The sequence below is a fragment of the Mytilus galloprovincialis genome, chromosome 12 (assembly GCF_965363235.1).
Source record: "Mytilus galloprovincialis chromosome 12, xbMytGall1.hap1.1, whole genome shotgun sequence".
Classification (NCBI taxonomy): Eukaryota; Metazoa; Mollusca; class Bivalvia; order Mytilida; family Mytilidae; genus Mytilus; species Mytilus galloprovincialis.
The window spans coordinates 46679140-46702740 of NC_134849.1; the positions used below are offsets into that span (position 1 = coordinate 46679140).

General features: G+C 30.5%; 1 protein-coding gene across 6 annotated transcripts in view; it reads left to right on the forward strand.

Moving 5' to 3' along the window:
• Window positions 1-21365, forward strand: part of LOC143053977 (trace amine-associated receptor 4-like) — a 151251-nt gene extending 129886 nt beyond the window's left edge. For 4 of the 6 annotated variants that reach the window (XM_076226803.1, XM_076226807.1, XM_076226808.1 and 1 more), the window contains one exon: window positions 20064-21365. In XM_076226803.1, coding sequence (XP_076082918.1) covers window positions 20064-21147 — 1084 coding nt within the window. In that variant the 3' untranslated portion in view covers window positions 21148-21365. Of the gene's footprint in view, window positions 1-10816; window positions 10843-11129; window positions 11281-20063 lie in introns of those variants that run through there. The other 2 variants (XM_076226805.1, XM_076226806.1) reach the window with 2 other exon arrangements.
• The last annotated feature ends 2236 nt before the right edge of the window (window positions 21366-23601 follow it).

Consider the following 23601-nt stretch of genomic DNA (forward strand, 5'->3'; position numbering starts at 1 on the left):
GTCAAGTCAACAAAAGAAAAATTGGAAACTTGCAAACTTTGTAATATTACCATGGATTGTTCAAATATTTACAGTTAATAAGATATAATTAAACAAATTAATCAGATGTACATATGAAACGGAAATTGATTTAGTTATTTGTTTATACCATTTCATATATTATATGCAACATGTTTTATTTTACCACATTGATAGCCTGAGTAATAAATTACCATTATACGATTAATGAGTGCATACAAATTCGATATAAGATTAATAAATGTTTGAAACCCGAGAAAAAAAATCCGGGAAATTTTGTGACAGTCAAAAAGTGTATTTTATACTGTAGTTACTAAAACATGACAAAGTAAAATAACAAAAATACCGCATTTCGGAGGGAAATTCAAAACAAAAAGTTCCTAAGCAAATGGCAAAATTGAACTCTCAAACACATTGAATAAATGAAGAACAACTGTCATATTCCTGACCTTGTAAAGGTATTTTCTTATGTGGATAATGGTGGATTAAACCGGATTTTATAACTAACCTCGAACTTGTATGCTGTCGCATACAATTCCATCATATTGACAACAATATGTGAAAAAAAACAGAAGTAATAGATACAAATATCAAAATTAGGGGTAGAGCAGTAAACATTGTGTTAAAATCTTAATCACTATATAACACGTATTTTGGAATTGGAAAAGCTTTTTGATAATAACGACCGAACGAAGGTCAGAAAGATATTCTTTGAACTGTTTAAAATTTTATAGGATTTCTACGATACTGAATAGATTACTTAAGCTGTGTTTGTCAAAATCTTAAGGAATTTTGTGGTCCTGAATGCATTTCAACTTCATACCTGATTTGGGCGTCACTGGTGATTTTTTTTAAGACACGTGCATCTGGCGTACAAATGCACTAGCCTGGTATCTTTGATCAGTTTTCACATTGCTGTTTAAGTGCAGTACTACTTCATCTTTAAATTCTTTAAAATATGTTGTGAAGTTCATCATTTTATGTAACGTGCAACACTTAAAGACATCCTAAAAGTGCAAATGTCTGATTCACATCAGCTTTATCTTTTTTACATATTCTTTTAATTCTAGAAACATAAATTCTAATACAAAAGATATAAAACTATTAAAACCTCATCACTGTTGAGTCCCGCGGCTGATAAAGCAACTAAATATACCATATAATTGGTAGGTTATCATTTCATATACTAGTAGTTATATTGCAATCACAAGAAATGGTAAATTTAAGTTCAAATTATTCAAAGTGTTTTGATTCGAGCGACACTAATGAGTCTAAAAGAGACGAAATGCTCCGCTGGCTCATCAAGTTAATAGTCTTATATCATTAAATTTTAACATAATTTTTTTTTGGAACAAACTAACATTGAGACGTCAAATTCAATTATTGGGCTCAGAATAATCTTAATCTACATTGAAAATGTTTCCAGTAAATCTGTCGTTTATTTAATTAACGTAATGTGAAAAGGAAAGTTTGAAAGGACAAATATGTTGATCTGATGATTTGTTTTATTGCAAATTTGTATGTTTAACTGCAGATGGATTGAGTATATTGTTTGAGGAAGCGTGGATGCATGGGAAAACTTTGGTTTCCGTATTGAAAAAAAACAGTGGAAATCACTCTTAAGAGTTATATATTAATGAAAGACTTAAGTATCCATCCCATTCTACATTAAGTTTGGCACATATGTTTTTTAATCAGAATTACTAGTGTTTAACACAGTGATGTTTAAAGCAGTGTTCGTCCATGTAAAATTGCAGATAAAATGGAAATAAACACTTTTGGTGTATTTGCTTAGTTTACATAATGCATTGCGTTTATTTAATTAATATACTTTTCGGGATTAGATATCCTTCGTTTATGAAACTATTGTTGGAATGGATGGGGTTTTTTTTTGGGGGGGGAGTGGTTGTTTTGTTAAATTTTCGCTTTTGAATATTTGTGATGGTTAATCTTATCTGTTAGATGCATTATTTGTTCATACCTAGTTTTAATTTTTAGATTATTTATTTTTGGCACCTTTATTTTTAGTTTTTTTAAAAAGAGAAACCATCCTGATGTTACGGTAACAGAAATATCGCAGAGTATTTTTCGTTGGTAGTTGTTGAACTGAATAAGTTACTAACATACAGATTTACTTAAATGAAATATACTGATATATAGTTCTAATTGTACAAAACTGCTTCAAAAGGGACTTGGTTGTGGTATCTTAAGGGTATATAACCAACACCTTTTATATCATGTGAATATAAATGAATTAAGACTTTATTTCCAAACTATATTTTAAATATTGGTCACAATGAAAGCAATTTATATTTATTTATTTTTAAACATCATTTCTTTAACGTACAACTTAATAATAAAATACACATTGGCCACCACATCAGCTATAGTATGAATTGTCCTCTATCTGTCCGAATTCAACACTTGTGAACCTTGTATTGAAACTGTTCTTGAAAATTAACATGATCACTACGAAAAAAAGATGAAATCGAAGAAAAAATTACTCTTATATTATTATCGTAAATTTACAATCTGTGTAGCAATTACTTCATATTTCCTGACTAGCCCATTCTATAATGCATGTTTAGTTTATAACTTGTCCGTTTAGTAATACTATGGTTTGCACATTGTTTGTCATTCTAGCAACGTGTTGACGTAATGTAACAGCCAAACATGAAAACACCTGTACAAGTTGCGTTGATAAATCGCTATATAAAAGACTAGCTGTGTTTTGTTGATACTTCGTAAAAATTTAGCTCGACATGAAACTGATTGAAAATTGAAAAATTTATAGAATAATTCATGGATGTTATCAATAATCAGCCATTAACGAATTTAATAAACTTAGTTCAAATATTTGTACCGGCATTTCTGCAGTAGTACATGTGATTTTCGCGGAAATAAGTGAGGAATATCATCATAAAAAACTATAACTGAGAAATAATCAGATGAAAGAATCGCTCATCCTCTGTTAAAAGAATCATGAACAAACTACCAACACTAGTTAGATTGATTATTTTTTATAATTCAATTTCGTCATAACCTTCTTTTGTAAGTACAATACATGAAAGAATTGATACGTTTAATATAATAACAGATACATAGTCATGATTGAACTCCATAGGTGCTGTAACATCATTTTATATGTAATGAATCTGATGCATTAGTTGATAAAAAAGAAATTATTTGATATCATGGTGAAGTGATTCCAAGATACATCAAATTTATATAGAATTGACGCTGTTCCGTTGAGAAAGGTAATCCGTAATGTTCGGCATCCTCATTTGATTGCGTGTAAAAAATTGCACATTTTAAGTCCGAACTAATTTAACGTGACGCGTGCCTACCGCAATCTAATAACATGCATTTAAAAACATTTTGATTCCATTGAATGTTACATTAATCAAAGTTATAATTAGGTTATTTCAGATTAAAACATCTTCATTGTCATTTAATCATAAAGTACAGAAACATTTTGGTGTTAGTCAATTTCTTTTTGAAAATATCTAACGAACATTGTTTTCCTTTGTAATGATTCTATTTTTATTTATGACAGAAAAAGAAATACACAAGAAATACTACAAAACAATCAACGTAAAAAAAAACATAAAGATGTGTTGATTGATAATACCAATTATAGATGTAAATACTAAAGGTAGCATGCATACAAGTAAGTATACCTCATATGTCAGAGCTGGAGGACATTTGAAAAACACTTATGACCTACCGGTATACTAAGATTTAATTTTAACCACATCGAATTTCCCTTTACATTTTGTCGTGCACATGGTTATCGTTGATGTTACCTTATTGTTTACGTCACGAAATGCTTAACCAAGAAATTGTGCTTATCGTTGGTAACTACTAAGTTGGAGTTTAATTGAGGCAGGTTCCTATCAACTCTAAAGAAGCGTAATGATTTTTATGACAAATTAGTCGTCATTTACACAGTTGAAATCATCGTGTTCATGCATCTATTTTTTCTTATAAGGCATTACCGGGGAAATCAAAGTTGGTTTTATGTTTGAAACTTATCTTAGAATCCGTTTTTCAAAAACAGCGAATACTGTAATAATTATCTTTTATTTTATACAAAAGTTACAGTTAAGCCTGTCCCATATCTTGACTTTCATCTAGAAATTGACAATGAGGTTAGGTTGAAAACAAATCTTTACGACAAAAAAGATGGATTCAGCTTCCCAGTTGTGACCGTTCCATTTCTATGTTAGAACATTCCAGTAGCGCCTGCATACGGGGTACATATCTCCAAGCTGATACGATATTCCAAAGATTCTATTTCTCATCATGATTTCCTTAATAGAAGTTCGTTGCTCCCAAGGAAGCTTTTAAACCAATAGTTCAAAGTATTGAAGTAGAAATCATTCCGTTTCGCTTGGACGGTTTTACAGGTTCCAAACGAGCGTGATGACGGTTATGGAATATCCGTTTTACAGATGATAGCGGATATGTTTCTAAAGTCGTTACTACAATCCCGGCCACTTTTCCGAATGTGACATACCGAATAAAACTTATTGCCGGGTCTGTACTAACATAAGTAACACGACGGCGCCACATGTGGAGCAGATTCTGATTAACCTTCCGTAGTACCTGCGATCGCTCCAATGACGTTCTTTTACTTATGAGTGTGAATGTCCCACTGGTATCTCTCGCCACTCTTTTGTCTTCAGATTAGTAACGTTTGATTGGGGAATTATTGGGAACCTTGATCTTATTCTATGCATTTTTGACATTTCAGTTGTAGTCAAGTTTGAAAAGAATTTTCAATACATTTATTGATTTTTTTTGCCGAATGACTGTATTCTATGTACAATTCAAAGCTGATCTTCATAAACTCGTCATACCTAAAAAAAAAAAAAAAAAGAAATAAAAAAACCAACTGTTGATGTCTATGAATCTTTTCATCACTTATTTTTTTAAGAATATACAATGGCTTTTATATTTAACGTAAAGTTCTGAAATGCGGAATAGTTATTCATCAATGCATTATATAATATAAATAATGCTTGCATATACCTATAACAATAACTTCCGATCTGAATTCTAGAAAAGATACATATGTCAAAAGATATGAAAGCTTATGCTAAAACAATGTTGGTATGTGACCTATACAGTAATTTGTGTATTTGCTTGCCAGAACAGGTGTTTTAATTGACAATATGCTGATAATTGTTAACTGGTTTAATGGTACAATTTGTCAGTATAACACTACATAATTTCTATATTACATAATTGCAAGTGCAAGACTGCTAATTTTTCCTTCTGTATTACCAAGGGACACAACTTTCTTCTGTATAACTAAGCAAGTCAAATTTCTTCTGTATTATTAAGAGACATAACTTTCTTTCTGTTTAAATAAGGGACACAACTTTACTGTGTATTACTAAGGGACACAACTTTCTTCTATATTTCTAAGGGACACAGGTTTTTTGTATGACTAAGGGACACACCTTTCATCTGTATGACTAAGGGACACACCTTTCTTCTGTATATGTAAGGGACACAGCTTTCTTTCGTATCCGTAAGGGACACAACTTTCATCTGTATTTCTAAGTGACACAACTTTCTTCTGTATTAGTAAGGGACGCCGCTTTTTTGTTTTTTCTGATGGATACGACTTTTGTTTTTGTATTGCTAAGAGACATAACTTTCTTTTGTAATACTAAGGGACACAATTTTCTTCTGTATTACTAAGTGACCAACTTTCTTCTGTATTACTAAGTGGTACAACTTTCTTCTGTGTTACTAATTTTAGTGTGTAAGGGACACAAAATTATCCCGTATTAATTACTATTTGACACAACATGTATATCAAGTATCAAATTGGAACGAAATTCGGTCACTTTATAATACAAATATCACGAAAAACTACATTGATCAGGATATTTAAAAAAGCATTTGATATATTTCTGATCTTGTTGGAACAATTTTAAAACGTATATATAAAAATAAATTACCGCACAGTATAATTAGCTTTGGCACTGTGAATAAGGCTTAATTGTTTTCATGAAATGTCAATATACAGCACTTGGTTTTCGTGACTAATAAATTCAATTTACCAGTCCCAAAGAAAAGTAGTTTACAGTTCATCGATGTGTTTGATAAATGGTTTCCCACATTGTGACATTTGTGTATATTTTTTTTTACTTAAACTTGTATAATTGGCTATGAAAGTAATTTTTCCCGTCGCAAATTAGTTTTGTTTTCCATTTTGCTATGGTTTATTATTTCATATAAGCTTAAAATGAAGCCATATAAAAGTCTGCTTTACCAGAGATGATATTAGTGAAGTGATGAGTTGAATTTTATTTACTAAGCACATTTAAAAAAGCATCATCATTATCATTTTATTCGTTCATTTTTAAAAATAATTAAAACGAAAAAAGAAAAAAAGTATTCACGTCATGGATTTGTTCCAACTATAAGCATAATAATGTAGCAAGAAGAGTAAAAGGAAAACACATTATTTAAAAAATACTATGAATTTTGTTAAGAAAAAAAATTTGTGGAAAAGTTCCTGCTCTTATTCTCTACACGTGCTTATATGTAGGCATATAGCACGTAAAGGGAACAAAAATATAAGTATCTAAATTATGATTTATCAGTAATTACACATTATAAAATCATTTCAGTATAATCTTTAAAAACTGCGTACCTTTCATTAAAATCGGGCCTACAAATAAGTTTTTTCACAAATGTGTTTTATACAAAGATAAAGCGTAATTTCATCAATCTATGAACAGTTAATAAATATTTTATCTGATAGTATTAAAACGTTAGCAAGGTGAAACTAACAAAAGTAGCTACTTGGAAACTGATTTCAAGAAAAGTTGTAACAATTCAGTGGTATTAAACCAAAGACAAGGATGTAAATGTTGCTGTGTCAGATGCTTGTGTTGTTAAATTCAACACATAGGGTCAATACGAAGACGGCAGAAGACAGTTCAATAAGAAAGCAATGTCATTTCTTGTTATTGAAATACTATCAATAACACTTTGCACATGTAGTTATACAGTTCAATTCTTGGTAAATTGATTGTCTTCTCACACTTGTCAATTTTGTTTGATATTGAACTTTTGTATAGCTTTATGAATACTCCCCACAAATATTATTATGATAATGGTCCAATACAAATACTTTATTTCGTTTTATAATGTATTTGAACACGGACAATAATTGTAAAAATTCCTTCTTCCGGTATAATTGTTACGAAAATAGTTTGATTGACGAAAATGTCAAATTAAAAAGCATAACTACTGAGAGTGAATGAACATTTGTAAAGGTTGAACAATTCAGTGATTTTACAAAAACAATGTTTTAAATTGTCGTCCAACAGCCAAAAGTTATTGAATTATTGACTGACCATGGTAAAGTTTTAGTCAATCTTTAACCTTTTTAAGTACAATTGATAATTATGGAAAGCATAGAAAAATGACACATCCATTGTAGGTATGATTTTGTTTGTTATAATTGAGTAATCGATTAAAATCACCTCCTTAGCACCAAAAGGAAATTATTTTAGGTAACATAGAAATTAACATCAATAGGAACATTAATCGCCTTAGCATGTTATGAAAGTACTTATGAAGTTTTACCGGTAACCTTTCATAAAACGCAAAGGCGCCGCTTTGATAACCAACAGTTAAACCAGTTATTCGATTAAATAATATAAAAATGATTAAAAGGCGTATTATTTCAATAAACACGAATTAGCAATATTAAATATGATGACTTAATGTTTAGGATTATGTAAAAGTGCACGTAATAATTCGACTGTTGCTAAACTGTAGACGTTTAATGTGTTACAGTAAATAAATTTCGCTGTTATGTACTTTAGTGGCAGGCATCAATATAATGTATGTAAGACTGACATTTTCAAGGCAAGTCAGAAGTTGTATTGTATAAACCCACTTGTTAATCCTGGTACCTTTGATATCTATTTTACGCTATGTTATCGAAAATGTAAAACAACAATGAGAAAAATGTCTTTTCTTCAATCGGCACATTATATATATTATGTTCGTCATATTTTTTCCTATATTGTGTCTGGCGTTTCCATTACATGATAAGAAGAGGTGGTTATATATTTTGAAAAAAATAGATTGCATAAAAATAGATTGATGAATGCAATGACCCAAACAATTATGTCAGATTAAAGCAATGACCCGAAGTTATAATACTTTTATGCATTGTGATTAGGGAACTGGCCCGAATTGTCTAACGTTTGTACATAGTAATTATAGAAATGACCCACATTATTACAAAGGATCTATAATGGTCGTTTTACTTTTTCTCTGAAACAAATCGTAAGAAAGTTAAAGCAAATGCCATTGGAAGGAATGATTTGTTTAACAATGTTACAATAAACATGATTTTGTCATGATTTTAATTTTTTAAATCATACAATATCTCCTTATGTTACAATGAATTATATAAATAGGTTTTAAATTTTCACAAACAAATACATTATTAATTCCATTTTGATATAGTTTCAACCTATACAAATACATTTTCAATTCTCACGTGTAAAAAAAACAATTCCTGCGAATGCTTTTTTCTGGTTTTTTTTTTTTTTTTTTTTGGTTGAGGTTATATTCCAATTTATTTTTAATGTAAGTTATATATCAAACAGAATAAACAGTGTATGTCACTGAATCTATTGTTCAACATGGAAATATTTGTCATTGTAAATCTACAAAAAATGTTTCCCCATTTCAATGCTATTTAAATTGAATTCACTGTTTTGAATCATTGTATATGCAAGATAATAACCAATCATCAACGGATAAAGGACACTCGCTAGATCTTCCTTGTGTTGTATTGACAATCATAATACCACATCGTATGTCTTATAACTTGAAGATATAATCATTTGTAGTCATGTGCTTGTTATGAGATAATATAAAATGACGTTCTTTTGTTTTTTGTTTTTTATTTATCCTGTTCGTATTGTATTCAGATCTTTTAAACGACATACAAACTAACAGGTACACAATACACTTCATAAGCATTTGAACCTTATCGTTCCTTTGCATACTTTGAGACACTTTTATTATACAATATAACAATACTGCAAATCAATCCATAGATTAATAAACTACTGGTATGTATAGACACGGTCTTCATTAATTTGTATATTTTAAAATGCATTGTTTAATAAACTACTGGTATGCAACGACATGGTCATAAGTAAAATGTATAAATTTCAATAATTTAATGATCTAGTACTTAAAGTATTTCTCAATTACAAAATACTTGGAAAATTCAAAATTATTTTTGGCATATTTTCTGTAACATTCGATTATTTTTATATGTCTGATGAATAATGACAATGTTAGCATAACCAGAAAAAAAGATCTATTCAAAGTCGGGTATAAATGAACAATACAACATAAGCTTTTAAGCGACACATTTAATATTTAATATTTCTTTAAATGAATTTCTTGGAAAGTGACATTTATCGTCTAAATACTTATCATTTTTGTAGCGGAATTGTTTAATAAACTCGTGATATAGAACGACATGGTCATAATTAGTAAGTATACATTTGAATTTTTTTAGTGATCTAGAACTAAAAGTGTTTCTCAATTACAACATACTTTGAAAAATTCAGTTTATTTTTGACTTATTTTCTGTAACAAACAATATTCTTGTGTTCATGAAATACGAACAGTATAAGCATAAGCACAAAAGATCGATTCAATGTCAGGCAGTTAAAGCTCTGATAAGCTTTTAAACGACAGACATAAAAAAAAATGTATAATGAATTTCGTAGAAGTGTCATTTGTCTCCTGTATACTTACAATTTTTGAAGCGGAATTCTGGGATTGTTTTCTGAAACGACATGGTCATAAGTAATAGGTATACATTTGAATGGTTTTGGTGATCTAGATCTAAAACTGTTTCTCAATTACAAAATATTTGGAAAATTCAGTTTATTTTTTATATATTTTCTGTAACAAACAAATATTCTTGTGATTCATGAAATACGAACAGTATAAGCATAAGCACAAAAGATCTATTCAATGTAAGGCAGTTAAAGCTCTGATAAGCTTTTAAACGACATACATAAAAAAAATGTATAATGAATTTCGTAGAAGTGTCATTTGTCTCCTGTATACTTACAATTTTTGAAGCAGAATTCTGGGATTGTTTTCTGAAACGACATGGTCATAAGTAATAGGTATACATTTGAATGGTTTTAATGATCTAGATCTAAAACTGTTTCTCAATTACAAAATATTTGGAAAATTCAGTTTATTTTTTATATATTTTCTGTAACAAACAAATATTCTTGTGATTCATGAAATACAAACAGTATAAGCATAAGCACAAAAGATCTATTCAATGTTAGGCAGTTAAAGCTCTGATAAGCTTTTAAACGACATACATAAAAAAATGTATAATGAATTTCGTAGAAGTGTCATTTGTCTCCTGTATACTTACAATTTTTGAAGCGGAATTCTGGTATTGTTTTATGAAACGACATGGTCATAAGAAGTAGGTATACATTTGAATGGTTTTGGTGATCTAGATCTAAAAGTTTATATCAATTACAAATACCTGGAAAATTCATAACTTTTTGGCGCATTTTTTCCGTAACTTAAAATTGTTTTTGTATGGATGATAAAATAAGGACAATATAAGTATAAGTATAAAAGTCAGGTATGTATTAACGATACAACATATAAGCTCTGTAAAGTGTTTCTGCTACACATATATTATAACTTTCTTGGAAAGTGATATTTGTCGTCTGTATACTTATCATTTGGAAGCCAGAGTTGTCGGATTACAATGTATAAAATGTAAGTTTATAAAAAATATTTTCAAGCTAACATTTTGCTTATTTAAAAGTTTAAAACAGAAACTCGAGTCTCTAGGGAAAAAAGAATCTTTCAAACATATCTTCCGCAAACTTTGTTAGCATGCGTTTTACGGCACAGCGTACAGTTATTAGATAAACTGTGTTCACCGGTGTACATGATTGTACAAAAGTGACTGTGTTAATATGACGCTGCTGTTAAAATAAATGTTAGATATCCCTTACGTATTGGATTATCGGTAATGTTCGATTACTATCACTGTTACCCATGTGTACTATTGGCATTCGATCATCAGAGTTAGTAATGTGTTTAATACCATGTGATTGCAACGTTCTATATAAAAGTTTGTAAAGTTTTACAATATCACTGATTAGAATGTACTTGATTAGTGTAATCTTACGGACATATGTTTCAATGCTGGTAGGGTTTTTACATCATTTTCATTGTCTGTTATTATCATATATACTTAGTTTAAACAATATTTATTCAGGTAAATCATCCCATAATAATATAATGCACTTGAAATAAATATCTAGGATTCAATGGTGCTTTTATGAATTATTTACTTTTTTTATTGACATCCTTTTGTTCACTTATATCAACTTGTGTTTTATTGGTAAACCATAGCGAATTGACGGCAGACCATATGCATTTAGTTAAAATAATTTGACTTCACACAAAATCAAATAATATTTTAATTATACATATAGTTTAATTATTTGACTCCTTTTCCTTATTTATCTATGAAAAGAGAACTATATTAAATAATTCATTTGCATTTCATATTTAAGTTCATAATTATAAAATTTGACATCCTAAATGCCGAGCTATATTTTTTCACAAATGAAATAATTTGATAGTACGCTTTGAATTTCACTCAAACATATTTTAATTTTAAAACTGGTTCTATTTAAATATTGTGCGTTCCATTTTCGTTTACATTTATTTAGATATATTTCACTTCTTAAACTACAAAAGCACTACGAGTCAAACAACAGTAGCTCACCAATAATAAGTGCACAGCATCAACCAACCAAATATAAAATAGTGTGTACTATTTATATGACAACTCAGCAATTTTTTTTAATATAAATTTTAAGCTTAAATGCTTTAAGTGTTTTTGGTTCATATCTTATATTGAAATAACTTGAGTAACGATCTTCCCAAAAAAAGGTTATTCATAAAAGTTTAACGATTTCATCAGATCCAAACTATAATTCTTTTGAAATATTTGCTAATTGTTAAGCAACCAACAATCAATTCTGGTTTAATTTATTGCTACTCTATTTCTTTGACCAAGGATTTGTTTGATACGATACTACATGAATTCTTGCATAGATTTTGAGAAATGCAATTATTGCAAAAATTCCCAGCGTTAATCGTAAAATTAGATTTTAACAGTTAAATTTGGAACTAAAGTTAAACATAATTTTGATAGATGTACATGAGATCATATTTAAAATAATTTGACTTTTAAAACAACTGACCTCATTGTACATGTTTTAACGAAAATTTTTAATTCAATCACTGCATCTGCAAAGCTGTTACCTAACAAACGTGATTTAGGTCAAAAATGAATTATCTAAAACAATACATCTCTTTCTTGATAATCACAAACCTGGAAAAGATCCAGATTTTACGCAATAACATTGTCACCTGACACTTGCTATATAAAATGTTGAACAAAGAAAACAATAGGAATTACTACGCTGGACTTGATTCAATCATAATTATATCCATCACTCAAAATTTAAATTACAAATCCAACGCAACTTTTCATATGTAGCGAATTGATTTAGGAATTTTCAGAGTCTAATGACTTACATTATTGTTAATAAAATTCGTTTTCGATTTTGATTGACGAAGTTTACGTAAGATTGCAAATGGCTTCCCTTTGCTACCATGAAGTTTTTAACCTTTTATCACGTTCAAATCTTTGACTTTCGTTTTTAAGCCTTGATCTAGTTGGAATATCTTATCAGATTTGCTTGTACCACATGTTATATCAATTTGGGTTAGTCGAATATGAAAATTAATCAGTATACCCTTCGACCCAGGATTACAAAGGGAAATAACTCGATCTTAAAATTTCGGCATATTAAAATCTAAAAAAAAATGTCAAAAAGCACGCATTTTTAAAAACTGTGAATGATACAGGAATTAAAACTAAAAATCTTAGTTAATGGTAAATGATGCCATAGTGTAGTCTGAAAGAATTTGTGTAGAGAAAAAAACAACTCAACAATGAGAGAACAGAATCGCAAAAATGTCTGAGTATTGGCTTAATAATGACGGGGTTTACTGGTTGATATATGCATTATACTTCCGCTTTCCATCCCCGTTACGAAGCAACAATAAATAAAGACAAAATGTAGAATGTGCGCTTACTAGATTTTGTTTCAAATTCTACATGTTAAATACATGGACCTTATGAGTGGGAAATTCAGATTATCTGATCTTATCTTGTCTTACCAGATTTGTGTCATTTTGTTAACTGAGTGAACAACAGTTACTGTTTTTCTAGGATACCCAAATTGATATAACGATTTCTTTTTCAATTTAAAATGCGGTATGTTAAAAAATCAGTAGCCAAAATAGTTTTTACGTATTTTCGATTTTACGGCGTTATATACAAACAATATTCCCCACGTTTTTGTTATTTTTAATCATACTATGAGGTTACAATTTTGTCATTAAGGTGGTACCCAGCACTTTCACTAAAATTAATTTGGCTCGTTTAATTTTCATAAAATTTTGTCAAAGTAAATTCTTTAACAAAAATATAAAAATTTCAAAAACTTTGAACCAACCGTTTTGTCAGAAAAATTACACTGGTTATATAGCAGTTTGACAAACACAAATTTTGATCATTGATTCCTTTAACAACACAACGTGTTTAAAACTTTTAACTGACTTTACAGAGTTATCTCCCTGTAGTGTTAGGTACCACCTTAAGTAAATGATTAAAAGCCTTTTAACACTGTGTACCATCATCATCAGATAAAGATACTCCCGAAGCGGTGGAAAAAAGAGACATTTGAAGCTAGGTAAAGTCAGATTCGTCTTATTTTCATTTATTATACTCTACGTTTTACTGACAATGAATGTTTCTACTGTTTAGTGCTGATTCTGATCTTTAAGTGACTTCCTCTCTCTGTCTTTAAATCATCAGTATTACGAAATAAACTATTTTTTCAATAGGGTAATTCAAGTAAATTGAGCGAATGAATTGTATGGCGAGTAGTTCTTAACTGTACGTGGACTAGAATAATATATACAGACTTGCTTTGATGTACCTATATTCAATAGTGTTGGTGCGGAGTGTATATAACGTTAAGAGATAAAACAGTATACGCTGTTTGATGACATTAACATCGATCGTTCGTTAACGGTATGCTTCCTTAATAGTAAGACGCAGTCCTTTATAGTTTTACAGAATAAAAGGATAAAAACAAAGCAATTATTTTTTTAAATACATTTGTAACTATCTACTGAAAACAAGAAAAATATTAACAAGCATAAGAACTATTTAACAATTACCAAAGTCTATGGAAAGTATGATACATAAAGTGAGATATGTAGGCTTTTTACCCAATATAAAGGGAGAATATCTACCGATATCAAAAGTTTTTATTAAACAAAAGATTAAATGTCATTAAAATATTTGAAGAAAAAACAACTTTGAAATTACACAAATTACGCATTCAATTTGTTAAATTTGCTCTCTACGCTGCCCCGGCCCGTTTGGCGCAAATACAAAATTAAAATCCTGGCATCTATGATGAGGTCAGTATCGTCATTGAAAAGTACAATTTATTTCCTGTCAAGGGAAACAACACTTAAGAAAGGATATCCATTTACGGAACTTACAAAGCAAGTATTGCTTCAACTAAGAGTTTCTCTCTAAAATTCATCAATATATAGTTGTCACCAGATTCACTCAGTCATTAAATTTCGCTTACAAAGATCACTCAATTACTGGAAAGACACTACTCTATTTAGGACACAGTAATGATTCCAGTAAAAGTTTTTATTTATCAGAAACAGGAGCAGATCAGGAAATCCTGTCACTGTATTACTGTCCACGATATGAGGCTTATGACAGTCGTGAAAACTATTTGTTGTAATTCTACACAAAAAAAAACAAATGATTTTGTCAGAATGATTTTTTTTTTTTTTTTTTGTTCCTCTTCGTGCTTTATTGCATACATGACGTTTTATCTCGTGTCTCTATTCATTCGTTAAATAACAAGAACAGAAATACCAAAAATGAGAAAAATTTAATTGTCATTTCACTATATAGACATTAAGGGTTGCTTCTGTCATATACGTGTTTATGATTGATTGTTATTGGTTAAATTACTCTTTCGGTTTTCTCATTTGAATGATTGGTGGGCCTTTATTAGGTGATACGATAAAGATTATGCTCATTGTTAAAGGTTCTTTGTTTATGCATAGTTGCGTACATTGGCACTAATAACACGTCTCGTTATTTTTATAAGCACTATAGGTAAAATACTTATCTGTGCAGATCTCTACAGAAAAACGGTATATATAAATGACATACTAAAGAAATCTTGTAGAACCATACTCCGATATCTCCTTCCCCGTGAAAGAAACAAAATACAATGTATCTCTTTATTCAAAGCAAATCAGATTTGAGAATTGTCATTTAATTACTTACTAGGTGTAAAAACCTTAATAGAAAACATAGTAAATGATATCTTTAAATTGTTATTTGTTCAATTGAAATTTGTTCAAACCTGCAAAAAGTCTGAATAAAATGACCGGTCACAAAACAAACTTAACTTCCATAGCAGGTGTATTGTTCTAAAATACAACAGAAATGGTTTTTAAAACACAAAATGTCGTTTTATTTATTTAGACTAATTGACAATTGTGTCAACTACAGATTTTGGAGTTCGTGAACTTTAAATAAGCTAAGAACATCAGCAATTGTCACAATGGATTCAAATGACATTATGTTTCGATTTTATAGACCCATTAGCGTGTCTAATTGTACGTAATTGTTCTGTTTTATCAAATACTTTAATTTGTAGTGTTTTCACTAAAACTTCATTAATTTTTAAATAACATGTATTGAACTTCTAATTTTTAAACACATCTTTCAATTTGATATTATATTGTATAGATTTGATGAGTTGTGCCCATTTTAACTTATTTTTATAGTTTGTTCTTATGTTGTCCTGTTACACCACTGTTCAAGTTTATGGGGAGAGTTGGATCTACCGAAATATATAGTTAAGCCCGCCACATTCTGCGTATGTGTCTGTTCCATGATCTGTTTTTAGTTTGTTGTTGTTTTCGTTCATCATTTTGTAAATATATCTGGCGGTAGTTTTCTCGTTTGAATTGTTTTACATTTGTAATTAAATGGCCTTTTATAGCTAACCATGCTGTATTGGTTTAATTCATTGTTAAAGGTTACCTATATTTGTTAATTTCTATGTCATTTAGTCACTTGTGGAGAGTTGTCTTAGTAATCATACCACATCTTCTTATTTTGACATGAAAGCGCTCAATGAAATTAAAAATAAAATGTGTACGTGTGGGGTATGCTATACGTCATTGAAACGGCAACTAATGTTTATAATCAAAGTGTCTGCATTGTTAACTTCCATTGCTTTGTATATGCAAACTGTATATTATGTATCATGTTTTAAGCCATTGGCCCATATGGGCGTAAAGTGCTTTTCAATAAAGTATAATATCTGATGGTTACCTTCATTAAATTTAAACCAGATATAATGCTCCAAACATTTCGGTTAATTAATTACATTTCTCGAAAAACATTGGAAAATAACTCTATTTCGAGTATTATGGAAGCCAATAAAACAACAGCCAAATTTGACGGATAGCTACATTGTAAATGCATTTACATAGAAGTGTTATCATTTATCAGCAAAAAGAATTAAAATTGGCAATTAAACTATAAAAAATAAAAATAGTACAGGGTTTCATATTACAATTCAAAAGCACGATAAGGTATCAATTTGATGACAGAAAAATAGATGCAATGAATTATAATTCAGTCCAAATTCATAATAATAAAACAAACTAAACATGTACCTGGAAATTTTGAGATAATGCCGCTCTTCGTTTCAAATGAAAACAAATTTCTCTTTTTATAACAAGAGAAAAGATAAAATACTTCTCATGTTTTAGAACTAACGGCCATCTAGTATGAGAAGCTTACATTTTATTAATGTGCATATCGCTGATAAAAAGGGCGAATTTAGCTAGATGTATTATATAAAATTATGTTTCAAGTCAGAGACAATCTGAATAGAATTAAACTGACAGTCAAAATATATTACTGTCCATCTATATGCATCCAGCTTATAATAAAAATAGTTGATTATAAAATTATATTAAGGGAAAAGATAGAGGGCTACAAATTTGTTTTTTACATTCTGCATCTTCGAATAATAAAACAATTAGTAGACTATCCTTGGACGTTGAAACAGGGTCGTTTCAATGACCGTATACATGTATATATATACAAACATACATTATGGATTTCATTGTCAAGCAAACAATTAAATGAATACGTATAATTTAGAACATATTTAGTCAAAAATTAATAAATTGATTTCATGCCTATTTGATCTACTTGTTCGGGTGAAATGATTATTCACAAGGGCTAGACATGCAATACGATATAACCCGTAATAGTTTAGTATAGATCGAACTAGAAACACTATTTACAATGTAGATTAACTAATTATAACGTGCAGATGTTGTCTTGTCAATATTTGTATATCCTTTACCACTGATTAAATCATATTTTAACATATTGTTTACTGATTTTTTTTCTTTGTTGTGGTAAAAGGTGATGTGTATATCTCTTCTTTTTTTTTAATTTGTGAGAAAAGAGTATTTGTAATTTGATTTTTTTTGTTGATTTTTTTCATCTTAAAAGAATGTTCGCAAACTTTTGTCTTCAATTGTGTTTGCAATTGTATATATATACCCTGCTTTAGCAATTGAAATCGAAATTACTAAAATATTTGCTTATTCTCTCAAAAGAAACTTATGCTTTTTGGCCTAGATTCATACTGCATATTGCATTATTTGATTGATCTGCTACCTGAACATAAACAATTTGACTAAATAAATAAACTTTCTAGTCAGTCTAGCCTTCGCAAAGATATCAGCAGTCATAATAAATAATAACGGTTAGTGCTGTAATAACAGAGAGTATAAAGAAATTAAGTTGCATATCTTCCCATCTCAAAAAAAGCTTTTGGGTTCGCAGATGAGCTGCTGCACACAACTATGTCGTTGGTTGTGAGTTAACGATTAGTGGTCTTTTACGTCCAGTTGCAATATACTATGTGTACATGCATATTCAAATCTAACCCTACTTACTGATTTTTATAGTTTGTTCTTATGTTGTACTGTAACAACACTGTCCCGGGTTAGGGGGAGGGTTCGGATCCCGCTAACATGTTTAACTCCGCCACATTCTTTATGTATGTGCTTGTCCCAAGTAAGGAACCTGTAATTCAATGATTTTATGCCTCGTTCACACGTACCTTTAATTCGAATGCGAATTGAATTCGCTAATCCCGTTCACACACTTTTCTTTTTTAATTCGAATTAAAAGCTAACGTCGTTAGGACAGTAAAGCGAATTTGACGCGGATTCCAATTCGAATTAGAATTGACGTTAGGACGTTAAATGTTTCGAATGCGAATTAAACTAAGCCGTTAGTTTTCTCGTTCAAATTGTTTTACATTGTCATTTTGGGGCCTTATATAGCTGACTATTTATATGCGGTATGGGCTTTGATCATAGTTGAATGCCGTACGGTGACCTATAGCTGTTAATTTCGGTGTCATTTGTGGAGAGTTGTCTCATTGGTAATCATACCACATATTCTTTTTTGAAATCCAGCCGTAATATTCCTATACTCACTATCGATAGCTTGATCAGAGGTCACTGACTGATAGAGGGCACAGCATGATCAATCGAGCTAATTCAGGACGAAAACATCTACTGTAACGTTTTGCACCTCGTAGCTTTATACTCGTTTGCCTGTACACTTATCCCGGGTTGGTTTTTTCAAACGCTATAGCTCTCAATAGAACAGGTCATACGAAGACACATCACCATACCGAGACATTCAAAAAGACTAGTCTTATCTTTTATTCATAACTTACAGGATTATATGTGGAGCAGCAACATTTGATTTTGATCAAATTTATTTTTTCAAATAATACACGAAAAAGATAATGAGAATATCCAAAAGATATTGTAGAAATGACAAACCACAGAATTGATATTATTTTGCAAAAAGAAGTTTAAAAGACAAAGAAAAACGAACACTTCATGAAAGTTAAAGTTTATGACAACACAATGTGTGAAAAACTTGATGACAGACAATCACGACGACAAAAATCCTCCATTTCTTCTTCGAATTGTCTGGATGAATATGCAAAGTTTTCTATTCGCAAAGAGAATGTTTATGAACTATCTCTCTCTCTTTCTCTGCATCTTACAAGTGTATATTTACATAAGATTTGCTTTGAAATCAAACGTTTCTTTAAAAACAATAACGAGCCGAAAGTCAAAGATGGCTTGTGTGAATGTACATTTTGTCTAATGAGTTACATAAAAGACAAAATAATGATGCTGATCTGTTGCTATTCTGAAGCAGGAAAAATATGATTTTCAAAGGTTTGATCCTCATGTTTGCATTTAAATAATGTCTGTATGCTTTTGACTACAACATTACGTTACATGTACTCGTACATGCACCCATTTTTTTTTTATTCATCTAAAAAGTTAAAAAGAATTTTAAAAGAAGTAACGCTTTTGTTTATTTCAATTGCACAATACATTTTAGTTGCATTATTACGCAGTATTCAGGTTGCTATTTTAACTGAATTTTAGCCGATATCTTCTTTTATTCAATGCAAGCCCATTTCGTAGACATTGAACAGGACATATAACATTGCAGGTGCTATACTGGCTCTGTATGTTTCTCCTTATTTGAAATAAGGATTGTGGCATACATTGTATATATTGAACTTGCTTCTTTAATTTTCATGAAGTTGGATTTATTAATGATGTGAATCTTTAAATCGAAAGAGATTTGAAAAAGCATAATTTGGGAAACCAATCAAAAAGGCTTAAAGGCATGACTACTATTTCAATCTTTATTGTTATTTTTTCAGAGAAATGGCTAACTTCACAACATCAAATACATCTGCACCGAAAGCTTGCCATACTTGGATTAAGGGTGAATTGGCAGGAGTTAATGTCACATTGGATTTACTTAATGAACAACTTGTACGACGTAATTATGGTGGAATAGCAATACTTGTGTGTTTCTCAGTATTTGGACTCCTTGGCAACGTGCATGTGCTATATATTTATTCTAGGCAATATAAGAAATCAAATTACAGAATATTTGTTCTATTTCTTGCCATATTGGATGTCATAAATTGCACGATTGTGGCGCCTCTAGTAATAGTGTACTTATTTTTCCCATTAACTTTCCCATCAGATGTATTCTGTAAAGTATTTAGAACTATTCTATATTTTGTTTCCATATCGTCAACGTTATCGTTAGTTGCCATAGCGATTGACAGATTTCGTAAAATATGCCATCCGTTTAGAGATCAATTTGGGACTGGGCAGGTGAAACTTTTATGTGTAGGAAGTTTAGTTGTTGGAGCGCTATTAACATGGCCTGCACCAATCTTGTGGGGTCTAAGTACCGTGCAGAGCGGAATTCCAGGAGTAACTGGCCAAAGATGCTTCACGTCTGACAACTTCAAAAGCTATAAAATAAATTTTCAAGGATTATACAATGCCACGCTTATTTTATTTTACTTCATTGTATCTGGTACACTAGTCGTTATCTATATTCATATAGGTAAAAACATTCGTATAAACAACAAATTTAGAGACACTCAACGGCGAAATACACTCAAATCGGAAGAGGAAGTAGCAAAGGCTGCTGGGAATAGTGCGCGAAAATCAACAATAACATTGTGTGCAGTAACAATTACTTATGTACTTAGTGCTTTACCCCATCATCTCCTTGCTACGCTGATATTTCTTGTTCCGAACTTTGATTGCAATTTAAGTTTGTTAGGGTCGCAGTTGTATTATACTTTTATCTGGTCTTATTTTGTCAATAGTGTCGTAAATCCACTTATTTATGGTATTAGAGACAGGAAGTTCAGATTTGCAGTAAAGAGAATTTATAGAAGGTTTGGATCTGGAACTGAAACTCTATCTACATCTGGATAAACACGTTGTAGAGCCAAGTACAATTATAGAGCATCTATAAGAACTAGAGAGAGGCGATGAAATCATTAGTCCAACGAAGTGAGAGAGACAATGTAATTGACGCTCTCTATTGTCTTGGCGCACATGACATTGTCAGGTAGTCTGTCTCAATCTAAAATTGTTCTTGCAAAGAATAACTATTTATATCGTTCAGTTCTAATGAAAGATATTCAAAAGCATCTGCTATTGTTATTTACAAATTTATCAACCATATATGTTGTGTTAAAGTCACTTAATTATCTAAATTTTTTGCTACATTTTTCTCTATCCTAAGTGAGTTAAGTGTCTTGCAGGTCCTACATGCCAGGCACCTTGTTTAGGAATGCCAGTCTACTGTGACGGCGTGTAGTTTGGAGAGTTTGCATTTTATTGATCCATTAGTTTCATTTCACTACCGTCCTCTATGCTGGTATAATCGCCGCTAGTAAACATCGCAGATTGTTCCTGGGCGCGTTGTTGTGCGTTTATGTCTTTGGTGTAGTAAGGATCCCAAATTATTGATAAATATTCATACAGTAATCGAATATGTCCCATATATGCTTGTTTCGTGCAATTATTTGGGCAGTGTCGGAGGTTTCATCGTAGAGAGTGTTGTGTGGAGTTCTTTATTTGTGTAACGGCAACGCCCCATTTCAGATCGTATGAAGTTATCACGCTAAGGTATGGATTGTGTTGTACTTGGTGTACTCGTTTCAGTAACTTTCATTGGTTACGCTTGTGTCAGATACTTAATAAGATATGCTTGTGACTGTCAGTTACTTCATTTGATACAGTTGTGTCATTTACTTCATAAGACAGGTTTGCGTCAGTTACTTTTAAAACAAGATACGATTGTAACTGTCAGTTAATTCACAAGACACACTTCAACAGCTACACTTAAATTGGTGCAGTTATTTTCATTAAATACGCTTGTTTCGGTAACCTTAATAAGATACGCTTGTGTCAGTTAATTAATAAGATATGCTCGTGGTTGTCAGTTACTTCATTTGATACACTTGTGCCAGTTACTTCATAAGATACGTTTGCGTCAGTTACTTAACAAGATACGCTTGTAACTGTCAGTTACTTCATAAAACACACTCCAAGTGCATCTGGTACACTTGGTTCAGTTAATTTCATTTAATACGCTTGTTTCAGTAACCTTCATTAGATACGCTGGTGTCAGTTACTTCATAAGGATCGCTTGTGTCAGTTACCTCATAAATTTCGCTGACTCAGTTACTTCATTATATACAAAAGTTTCAGTTACTTCATAAGATACGCTTTTTCGTTTACTTCATTGACATTATATATAATTGTTATTTCAGTCACCTTAAACATAGTAACTATTGTTTCATTTATATTTTATTACTTACGCTTTTGACAAAATGGTTTAGAAGCTAGATCTACATGTATGCACTCAAGATTTTAAGGGATATCTCAAAGCGTCTTCAGAGTTGTTAATATCATAGTACTAGAAAAGGGGCATCACGAAGAATAAATTCAACTGCAAAATTTCACTTTGACCGAACGTGACTACATATTATTACATTCAGCATAACTAACTAAACGCACCTTTTAGAAATTATTTGTCTACGGATGAAAAATGCTGTTTGATCAAAAAGATCAATTGAAAAATGGTAGCCTCTGTGGTTTGATTATAATAGTTCGTAAAGTTTAACGGTCTATTGGTAGCTATCAACTTTGTCTTTCTATAGAACATAACACGGTAGCTGATAAAAAGATAACATTTTACAAACATTTTTTGCTCGTTTGTCGAACATACTGAGGTTCAGAGACCTGTAATTTGAAAGTAAAGAAGAACAGATGTATCAATGATAAATATCTCCTGCAGTATTTACAATATCTCTCTTTTAATTGCAGTTTTATTATGCACGGTCTATTTCACATTAAGCATTGTAATTAAACGTTAGCTCAATCCCTGTAATGAGTTAATTGTTTGATGATGATTCTGCAAACTGCATTGATGTTCATACTGTTTTAACACTCACAGGCAAACTTTAAAATGTTAAATATTAAACTGACCGCAGAATCATTTTTATGTCGATATAGTCATAATGACTTTGTAATAACAAATGAACAGATTACTGTGCATAAACACACTAACATGTTCAAAAAGAAACGCTGAATATATCCATTAACTTCTATATTTCAAAAAGAATTTTCAATGCAATTATTTTCATCAAATATATCGAAATGATATTAAAGAAAACAAGACAAGTCTACTTATAAGAATTATTTTATTCGGAACATTTTAAAAAGAACACATACTTTGAACCTACATGCTTTTATTGCTTAATTTTCGATAATGAAATGTATCTGTTACAAAAAAGTTATCGCTTTAATGCAACAGAGAAAGTCACATACTTTCCATTGTCTTTATGGTCAGAGATAATCCACAAATTGTGATGCCAT